The 10,597-nt window shown below is 41.4% G+C and overlaps 1 protein-coding gene across 7 annotated transcripts in view; it reads right to left on the bottom strand.

Moving 5' to 3' along the window:
- Positions 1–5,151: 5,151 nt before the first annotated feature.
- Positions 5,152–10,597, bottom strand: part of TTLL4 (tubulin tyrosine ligase like 4) — a 30,392-nt gene continuing 24,946 nt past the window's right edge. For 5 of the 7 annotated variants that reach the window (XM_081920206.1, XM_081920211.1, XM_081920207.1 and 2 more), the window contains one exon: positions 6,975–9,261. In XM_081920206.1, coding sequence (XP_081776332.1) covers positions 9,108–9,261 — 154 coding nt within the window. In that variant the 3' untranslated portion in view covers positions 6,975–9,107. Of the gene's footprint in view, positions 5,601–6,565; positions 6,951–6,974; positions 9,262–10,597 lie in introns of those variants that run through there. The other 2 variants (XR_014170764.1, XM_081920210.1) reach the window with 2 other exon arrangements.

Here is a 10,597-nt window from a genome sequence, read left to right as displayed (position 1 = left end):
GCATACACACCAAAAATACAGGCTTGGTGGCAGCAGGAGATTTGCATGCTGGAGAAGACTTTGTTGGCTGCCAAAACAGATTTCACGTTGCACCAAGGACCCTTGGGATGCTGAAGACAACTGTGGCCGTTCCCCCTTGAAGCACACAACCACTGTAGTTCTTAGAAAAGTTTGTATATTGGTTACTGGCCATCGAACCACAAAAATTAATTACAGACCTTTCGTTTAGTTTATACTCACCTGAGAGTGGCCGGTCTTGAAGAATACTCAATTTTGAGTTGACATGTATTGCTAGAGATGTTCTAGGCCTCTAAACCAACTTGCTTGCCTCAAGGTGCCCACCTCAAAAGCAATGACTCCCATTTCAAGATATAAAGGAGCTGGAGGACTTGATTAATGCTGCTCTACTCTTTGAAACCAGAGCAATTTCTCAATTGTTTTATAGGGTGGCGGCAAAACAGAAAGCACACCATAAGAGTATAGCTATGATATTTAAGATTGGAATGCATATGCTGCTTCTACACAAACTGCATTAGAGGTATGGTGACCACGGTGATGCGGGGTTTTTTTATTCAACAGAGTGTAATCAAGAACAAAAAAAGGGAAAAAGGGAAAAAAGAAATTATACAACAATTAGTAGAGAACGAACAGAAACTAATTAAAAACCCAAAAAATAAGAAAATAAAAGAGAACATAAAAGTTTTACAATCCCAATATACAATGTTGATAAACAGAGAGATAGAATGGAAAATTAAAAGATTGAGACAGAGGAATTTTGAGCACGCCAATAAAACCGGGAAGCTACTAGCTTGGCAATTGAAAAAAAGAAAGGAACAGAACACGATAAACAGGATAGTGGTGGAAGGAGAAGAGATAAATAAACCTAAAGAAATAAGGAGAGCCTTCTTGGACTTCTATGGAGGACTCTTTAAAAATACAGAAAAGAACAAGACGAGGAAAATAGAGAGATACTTAACATCTAAGAACATTAATAAGATTTCCACAATAGACAAAGAGAAGCTAAACGCCCCAATCGAGACGGAGGAAATTAAAGCAATAATAACAGACCTAAAAAATGGGAAAGCCCCAGGCCCAGATGGGTTTACCAGTAGATATTATAAAGAGATGGAACCGGTTCTGCTGAATCCACTACAAGAAGTAATGAACAACATTCTTAAGGAAAGAGAAATCCCGGAGACGTGGAAGGAGGCACTGATTACACTAATCCCAAAGCAAGATTCAGACTTAGAGCAAATTAAAAATTACAGACCGATTTCCTTGCTAAATATAGATTATAAGATTTTTGCAGGAGTCCTGGCAAGAAGATTTAAAGCCATTTTGGCAAAAAGTATTCACAAAGACCAAGCCGGCTTTTTGCCGGGTAGGCAAATGAAAGATAACATAAGAAATATTATAAATATTATAGAATACTTAACAGAAAGGTGTGATAAACAGGGTTTACTACTATTCGTGGACGCTGAGAAAGCGTTCGATAACGTAAACTGGGAATTCCTGCTGAAGCAATTGGAACATATGGAAGTAGGTACTGAATTTTACAACGGGATAAAAGCAATTTACACGGAACAAAGAGCAAGACTGATAATAAATAATGTGGAGACGGCAGAAATAACAGTAACCAAAGGAACAAGACAGGGATGCCCACTATCCCCACTGCTATTCATAGTGATGCTAGAGGTCCTATTAAATTCCATTAGAGACAACAAAGAAATTAAAGGAATCAGGGTCGGCCAGCATGAACATAAAACTAAGGCTTTTGCAGACGATTTGGTCGTAACAATGGAAGATCCACTGGATTCAATAAAAGAGGTACTCGGAGAATTCGACCAATTCGGGGAAGTAGCGGGCTTCAAACTAAACAAAAGGAAAACAAAAATAATAGTTAAGAATATGCAGGTAGACAAAATTGAGGAATTACAAAGAGAAATAGAAATAGAAGTGACAAAGAAGGTGAAATACTTAGGGGTATGGGTAACGCCAAAAAATATAGATCTATTCAAAAATAACTATGAAACAGTATGGAAAGGAGTCAAGAAAGACATAGAAACGTGGAGTCGGCTTAGATTGTCATTTTGGGGCAGAATAGCCACAATTAAAATGTCGGTACTCCCAAGAATTTTATTTCTCTTTCAAAACATCCCGATTATCAAAGGTACAAAGATATTAAAAGCCTGGCACAGAGAGATTTCCAGATATATCTGGCAGGGGAGGAAGCAGAGAGTAAAATTCAAATTATTGACGGATACGAAAGAAAGGGGAGGCTTCGCCCTGCCAGATCTGAAATTATACTACGAGGCATCATGTTTATGCTGGGTTAAAACATGGATAAAACTGGAAGATAGGGAAGTGCTAGACTTGGAGGGTCACGACACTCGATTTGGGTGGCACGCCTATTTGTGGCATGGGCGGAAGAAAGGACATAAAGGATTCGGGAACCATATATTCAGGGGCCCTCTGATGGAGATATGGGAAAGGTATAAGGATGTGTTAGAACCCAGAACACCCCAATGGCTGTCTCCATTAGAGGTTATGTCTGTCAAAAAAACCAATATGAGAGCCAATTGGGCAATCTACGAACAACTGCTAATGAAGGAGGAAGGAAAGTGGAAATTGAGGCCGTACGATCAGGTCAAATCCCAAGTATATGATTGGCTGCACTACCACCAGATAAACGATTTGTTTAGAAAAGATGTTAAAGATAAAGGATATGCTGACAAAAAATCTAGATTCCAAACCGAGATTCTGGAGAATAATACAAAAATCTTATCTAAAATGTATAAGCATCTACTGGATTGGAACTTAGTTGACGAGGAGGTCAAGGCGGTAATGACACACTGGGCTAGAGATTTAGGCCGTAATATATATTTCGAAGAGTGGGAAAAACTCTGGAAACAACACCTCAAATTTACGGCCTGTGTGTCACTCAAAGAGAACTTAATGAAAATGTTTTATCGCTGGTACTTGACCCCGGTTAAACTAGCCAGAATGTATGGATCCTGCAACAAATGTTGGAAGTGTAAGGAAAGGGAGGGGACTTTCTACCATATGTGGTGGGAATGCCAAAAGGTCAAAGGGTTCTGGGAGAGTGTATATAATGAGATGAAGAAAATGTTAAGATATACCTTTGTTAAAAGACCCGAGGCGTTCCTGCTAGGCTTGGTAGGAATGGAGATAAAGAAAAAAGACTACAAATTGTTCCAATATGCAACAACGGCAGCAAGGGTTCTAATAGATAAAAACTGGAAACAAGAGAGTCTACCGACAATGGAGGAATGGAGATCCAAATTATTAGATTATGTGGACTTGGACAGGATGACAGGAAAAATTAGATATATAAAAGATCAGAGGTTTGCTGAGAATTGGGAAAGTTTTACGAAATATCTGGAAAGCTTAACTGAGGAACAGATAACACTAGTGGGTTTCAAAGGTGCTTTGTAAGAAGTAAAGGGTAATGCTAAAGAAAACGGACGGACGAGAATGACTTACGGCATTACAAACAAAGAAATGCGGACTCATTGTTTATTGTAGTATGGACGATTCGTGGAAAGGCCGAAGGAAGTCTTTTTCTTTTACATTTTTTGTGAAACAATAAGAGTACTGATATAGTTTGTTTTGTATTTTGATTTATGTAAACCAATAAAAAATTATGCGCAAAAAAAAAAAGAGGTATGGTGACCATAGGATGATAGTTATGGATTGCCGCACTTCAACAATATCCTGAATAATGGTGGCTTTGCTAAAGTGCTCATATGAAATCAAGGTTTATTGAAAGCCAGGGCAATTTTGAAACTTAGCTGGACATATTAAGCAGCAAGAAACTCTGGAGAGCTGTCAGATTTCTCAAACCTCACATTCTTATTCTAAAATCTCACGTATTTATCCAGATATGCCAGTAAACTATCTCTTGGATTTAAAAACCTTCAACACTGAAGCAGCTTTTGGAGCTCTGCCTTCAACCAGTGGACACATTCACCAGTGTAACACTGTTTTATGAACTATTGCCCCTTGTATATATTTCCAGGAGATGCACTGCTGGCTACATACCTGGCTAAAGTGGCTGGTTGGCTTGTTTAAACTTATCTACGTATTTGCTTAGCAATACTGCTGAGTCTGTAACTTTTAAAGTAACTGTTTTAAAGGAAGTGTGGCCACAAATCCCAGAGATTAGGAATCTAATTGACAGGATAGTTTTATGTGAATTACAGATTCAGTTTGGATATCTCTGAAAGACTTTAGGCGGTTGTTTTTTGCTAGGCAATAAAAGATTAATTAGATTTGCCCACATGACATTATGGCAGCTTAAGCAAATCAGATATATTACAACTGCATATCTGCCTGGAATAGCACACATATGCTATTCCTACCTCCTATGCTGAGCAAAAAAACCAAACCAGTTTTCTTTGCTTGCAGAGCAGAAAAGCTATGATTTATGACAGACCCAGTTTACACGCCATGCTAAGTCAAACTATGGAGTAGCCCTCCTCCATAGCTGCTACTGCAGCCAAGCTGCTGTGAGCTAAGCCACAGTTTGGCTTAGCATTACTTCTGAGTCTGGGTTCGTCTAAGCCACAGAACAAACATTGCCAAGAACTCATGGTCTGTTTGGAGCAATATAAACCACAAGCTGTGGTTTGGATGCATCACTAAGCCAAAATGTAGGTTAGCTCAAATCAGCGCAGCGGCACCAGGACCAGAGGAGCAGGGAAAAGGCCACAATCTTCTCTCCAGGAACATGCCCATTTGCTCATTTGTGTTAAGCCATAGCAAAATGGGCCAGATTCTAGGAAGTTTATCTAGCAGTGTATTTGCTCCACTTTCTTCCCACTTTTTTTTAACCTCAGCTTATTAGATTCACTATAATTGGGCCTTGTATAATAAATTTAGGTGAAGTGAAGCAATCACTCTATAGAGGTTGATGTTTGTTCTCTTCCTCTCGCAAGAATTTGGTGGTGGCAGCAGAAACTCACATGGCTTTCCAGGAGAAAATTTGCTTGTACGGTATTTCTTAGATAAGCAAACCTGCTTAATGGCAGCTTAGAGGAGCAGGGCTCACCTAGACTCAAAAATCCCTGAAGCACCCAACATTACCTTTACTACCACCCGAGTTATATCACAACAGTCATGACCACATACTTGCACTTAAATCGTTTATTTTGTTTTTTTTAAAAAAAATATCTTTAATTTAGCAGTGTGAGTTAAATTGGACTCATGGCATCCTTTTGAAAATGTATATCCTCCTCTGGATCTTTCCGATGCACACTTCAGAAGACCCAAACAACCACTAGTGCCCTCCGTGCAGCAATAAATTGACCACTGACATTTCACTCTGAGCAGAATAAATCCATCTGAAGAATATAGTTGTGTTAAGCAAGTTGAGACAGCAGCTACTTGAGCTTCCAATCCCGAAATGTGGAAGGTGCTGGGATGGCTTCTCCTCTATCCCAGAGCAATCTTCTTCCATTCCTGAAACACTTGGGCAGAATTCTATGCCCTTCTACAGAGGGTGGCTCCTCACAAGTCATAGCACATCTTTTTGTTCCTCTCAGTATCAAGCTCTATAGCACACTGCTTGGAGGATCCACCTTAGCAAGATAAAACCAACCATTGAGGCTTCTATTTACTGCAATAGTTTGCTTTAGGGGAAAAGAAAACCACCAGGACAAGGAAATAAGTTCATTACAAAGCACTACATAGGAAGTTACCTTATACTGAGTCAGACCATTGGTCCATCTACCTCAGCACTGTTTATGGTGACTTGGCAGAGGTTCTCCAAGGTTTCAGCCATGAGTCTTTTCCACCTTATTTGGGAACCTGGGATTTTGTGCATGCAAAGCATATGCATATGCTCTACCACTGAGCTGAAGGGTGATATCTGGCCAGAAATGCAATGCCTTTTCCCTAGATCTTTTGAGTTCCACCAATTTACATTGAGCGATCCATGACATTTTGTTCAGAGTAGTACCCACCTAATGTTCAAATACTGATGGGGCATGGGGGAAGGAGAGAACCAGCAATGCCTGTTAATACCAGGAAACAGAGATAGCTGTGTAAACCACATTGGAGGAGTGCTGAACACCTGTTTGCTCGTAATTACTCAAGTCAGGAAGGGTGGGTGGTGGTGGCAAGAGTATAAGGCGGCTCAGGGAGACGGCCAGCTGGGAGAATTATTTAGGACACTCGAAGAGGCCTCTCCACTTTCACACTTCTACACAGCTAGCTCTTTTAGGTCATTCAATACAATCCTAGGAGTCAGGCTAGTTCACAGAAGATTGTCGCTATGAGATTTGAGAGGGACACATTAGGCACCAACCTCCTACAGAGCCCAAAGAAGGGACATGACACTCAGTTTTCAGTAGGGGACAGTGAAATAAAACCTGTTGCAGGGCTAGGACACATAGGTTGGTTCCTAAAAGAGGATTCAAAATGCAAGCCTTCATTTTGTGTACCAAGCAAACAGGGAGAGAGGTTTTAACCAAGTTAAAACTGAACATATATTGAGGATGTTAGCAGTAGGAAGCCAACTCTCCCTCTACCCTTGTTTTATTACCTTACTAGAAATTGGCTTGTCCTCCTTTTGCTAATGCACTGCCTCACCAAGATCTCAGCACCTGCCCAGCTTGGCTTGCAAAAAGGGCATAAGAAATTAAAACAAAAATTCAACACTCAAGCTTCCTAAAGGATTAGACTGTCTTCTGCTGGCTTTTTGGAAAAAAGGCTGTCTCGCAATAGAGATTAGTGCAACACACCCTTCCCCTCTGTTTACAAAGTTTTGCAGGGCAGGTTGATAACTGTCAACTGATGAAGCTAGTAGCCAGGAACATATAGAGTATGAACTTGGAAGAAGCAAGCCGTCTCCACTTCTATCTTCCCAACCTCAGCGACAGCCAAGCTGGCTAAGAGAAGAGCCAAGCTGGAGAGAAGTTATGATGAATCTGAAGGGGATGGAAATAACAAGCCAAGGGGAAAATAAGCTTTAATTCAGGGGATCATGCCATAAAGGTCTCACCAAGATAGATATCTGTGTTAATACAGCCAGTGAAGTAAGACAGAGATGCAAGGTAAGTCGCTGTCTGCAAGGCAGACTCTGAAAAGATTTCTAGCAACTCATTCCCTGGCATGATGCAAGGAGAGCTGCTGCTTCTACTGCTAAGGCCCCAGGAGAAAGCACAGCTACATCCAGTGTGCCTGGCTTGGCTTCCAACTCTATGTTTCCCAGCTTTTCTGCTCTTAAGAGCTTAGTCACTGAGGTTACTTAGGAGAAGCAAATGACAGATGTAGTAAGAAAGAGGTGCCCTGTTATTTTGGTGTTATGTGCTCCGGGGAATCTCACACCCCTCTGCAATGACTTGAACCACTTTAACAATAAATGCACACTGCATCTATATTCTAGATTACAGCTGCTGTATCCAGTTGTATCCAGGAGATTTCCAGGACTGTGTGATTCATAAATACTGCCCTGACCAACGGAGAAGCAATCTATTTGGAGAGATGCACTGTAGGAATGATGCCTTCCTTTTTCTGGCCATTTATATCACAAGTAGCCACCTAAACACATCTCACCACCATAGTGAGAAATACTTACAGGCATTTGGAATATCATTACTGCTACATGGAAAAAATAGAAGACTTCACAGTGATGCATGCCTCATGCTGTCCATAGCATCTGACTGTGTGTGTGTGTGTGTGTAAAATGAGATAAAAGGACTCCTATCCTTCATTAAACAGAAATATTTCTTGCAGCCAAAGTGGTTGAGTTCACCCTCAAGGCTCAGAATTTAGCAGCTTCCTGCACGTGGTGTCTGAGTACAGGCAGGAAATGCTCCTAAGTGTCAAGGTATCAGGAGTCAAGTAGAGCAACAGATGCATCTATCAGTGCCCAGGGATCAGGACAGCAGACGGCCCTTGCTGGCTGTAAGTGCAAGTTTACCAACACATTCTGGACATACGCACACAACTGAAAAGTGTACCCAAAGCTGGGATCCAGTACCAGATTCAGATTAGGAGTAAAGTATAACAAGTGGAGAAAAGGCAGAATTCTCCAGCAGAAGGGAGAAGGCACTGACTGATCAGAAATAACACTGACTGAGGCTGCAGTACTTAAAGCAAGAATTATACAGCCAAGCACCACTTGGGCTAAATCATAGTCAAGTCTTCTTTAGGGGTAAAGAACTGGAGAGTGTTCTAGGGTGTATACGAATGCTAGGAGGATTAACACAGATAACCACCTGACCCTAAACCAGAGAGGAACAAGAAGCAGCCACCTTAGCACACCTTTTTCTGAGTCCCAGCACAAAGCTAGAACCCACCACCAGTGCTTAAGCTACACAGTTGTGCTTTGGACCAGCACACTGCAAAATCTGCTTCTCCAGAGTAAAAAGTAAGTAGAAAATACCTTCCATAACTAAAGTCCATCAGGAAATCTGTACCCAGGAACTAAGTAAACATGGGTGCGTGCCTAGAGAATAAGAATATTCAAGGACTCCCCACCACCTCCCTCACTGTTTAAGCCTATTTCTCTTATGGCCATGCACCAGAGAGTTTATGAAAAAATCTGCCTGATTTACTGGTGTTAAGCCATTCTAAAGTTTGTTTTCCCACCTGTTCAGCTAATAAGGAATTAGTTGTGAATACATGGGTTATTATGTCAATTGCAAACATGCAATTGCCTCATGGTAGCAGCTCATTTCACAAATGGTCATTGAGGTTGTCAGTGTCTGGCGAAACCTAGCATGTCAGCACTTAACAGCGAGAGGCACTTATGGCTCAAGTGGTGACGATCATGGCAAGGTCAATAAACTATAAGGAACTCACACTAAAAGTTAAATAGGTTTTCCAAGCTTCTGTGTTTAGCAACTTCCTTTGTCATAAAAAAAAACTATAAACAGAGCATTTGTCCCTTTTAACCAAGTTAAACATCTCCTCTTCGACCCAATTCCCTTTCCAAAAAAATAGTTCTACGTGGGCGTGCCGGACGAAAGGTCCTCCCCATCTTTCCATGCTGTCTCTCCTAGCTTCCGTTGAGGTAGGTCACGTACGCCCCCTCCTGAGACCATAAGGAAGGGGAAGTTGGCCACTCACTCAGTCCCCCATCACTTCACTAGGCTTGAGTTGCTGAGGGTCCGAGGGATTGTGGGTTTCTTGAGACTTCCAGCTGTGTATTTAATCTGAGGTAAGCTTTGAGTGCAAGGGTTTGGCTCAGAGCTTCGGACTGGCTCCTCCCCATCTCGCTGGACAAGGATTTTGCTGTTGGAAAGAAGACAGAACTTGAGACAGAGGCAGATCTGTCTTGCAGCACAGAATAGAGCACACACAGAGAGAACCATTTCCATAGCATATCATTTTCACCCGTCTGAAGGAAACAGCAGTCTTTCTATTACTACTGTGTCATCCCTGTATTTGATGGGGAAGAAGGTTTTAGGGCTTATGACTCACCACTGCCTAGGCCTGTTTACCACAATGTGCTGTAACCTCGGGCTGCCTTGAAAACAGTCTAGAAACTTCAGCTGCTCCAAAACAGGGAAGCAAGATTGTTAACAGGGAGTTGCTGAAAAATTGTATCATGCCTGTGCTTTGCTATCTACAGTGGCTTCTAATCTATTCCAGGAGACAATTCAAAGTGCAGGTATTAACTTTTCAAGCCCTAAAACAGAGATGGAGAATCTGTGATCCTCCAGATGTTCTGGGACTAGAACTCCAATAATCTCTGGCCATGGGCCATGCTGGCTGGAATCAGACAAAGGCCAACAACAACTGGAAGGCTGCAGGTTCTCTATTCCTGCCCTAAATAACCTGGAGCTAGGTTATCTGAAGGACTATCTCCTCCCATATATACCCAGCCCAACCTGAAAATCATCTTTAAAAGTCCACCCCTGCCAAGTGAGGTTAGGTGAGGCAGCTGCCAACTTTTCAGTGGCCATAGGTCAAGGCCTTTTATTCAGCTAGGCTTTCCTACTTAAAAACACGGTCAAAAGGTGTGGGGGTTTTTTAGACATTGGGTACAACTGGTTCCTCTGCTGCTGGTTTTATTTTGAAGTTTCAGTTTTGTTTGTGGTTTTGTGTTCATGTTGTTTTTACATTTTACATGTGTGTGTTTTTTAAAGTATACTGGCCAGAATACTTAGTGTTACAGGTTAGTATAAAAATGCTACAAATAATGATTTATGTCAGATATATACCAAAGTAAAAATAAGAAAGGCTAAGACAATGACCTGGTTTGAACTTAACATGAAATCCTAGCTTGTAGCTACATGATCAAAGCTGCCTGACCATACATGGGCTCAGGGCTACTCAGGGAAAATTAAGATTGGCACTGTATCCAGCCTCCATGATTTTTTTAAAAGCAGGAGTTGCAAGTCAGAATGGCAGAAAAGTCTCACAGCCACTGCAGAGTGCCTCAATGGGCACCACACTGAAAAAGCCCAGTTGAAACTAACTATAGTTTGCCCTTACTGGATATAATGATTAACCACAGTTAGTTTAAACCCAGAAGCAGATGCTTCTAATTTAATCCTCTGGCACATCCTAACAGGGGCAGAAAGTAACACATAAACAGTTAAGATCACGCTTGTTAAAAGGGTAA

Source organism: Podarcis melisellensis (assembly GCF_964234715.1).
Source record: "Podarcis melisellensis genome assembly, chromosome: 1".
Lineage (NCBI taxonomy): Eukaryota > Metazoa > Chordata > Lepidosauria > Squamata > Lacertidae > Podarcis > Podarcis melisellensis.
This window is presented reverse-complemented; position numbering and strand designations above follow the sequence as displayed.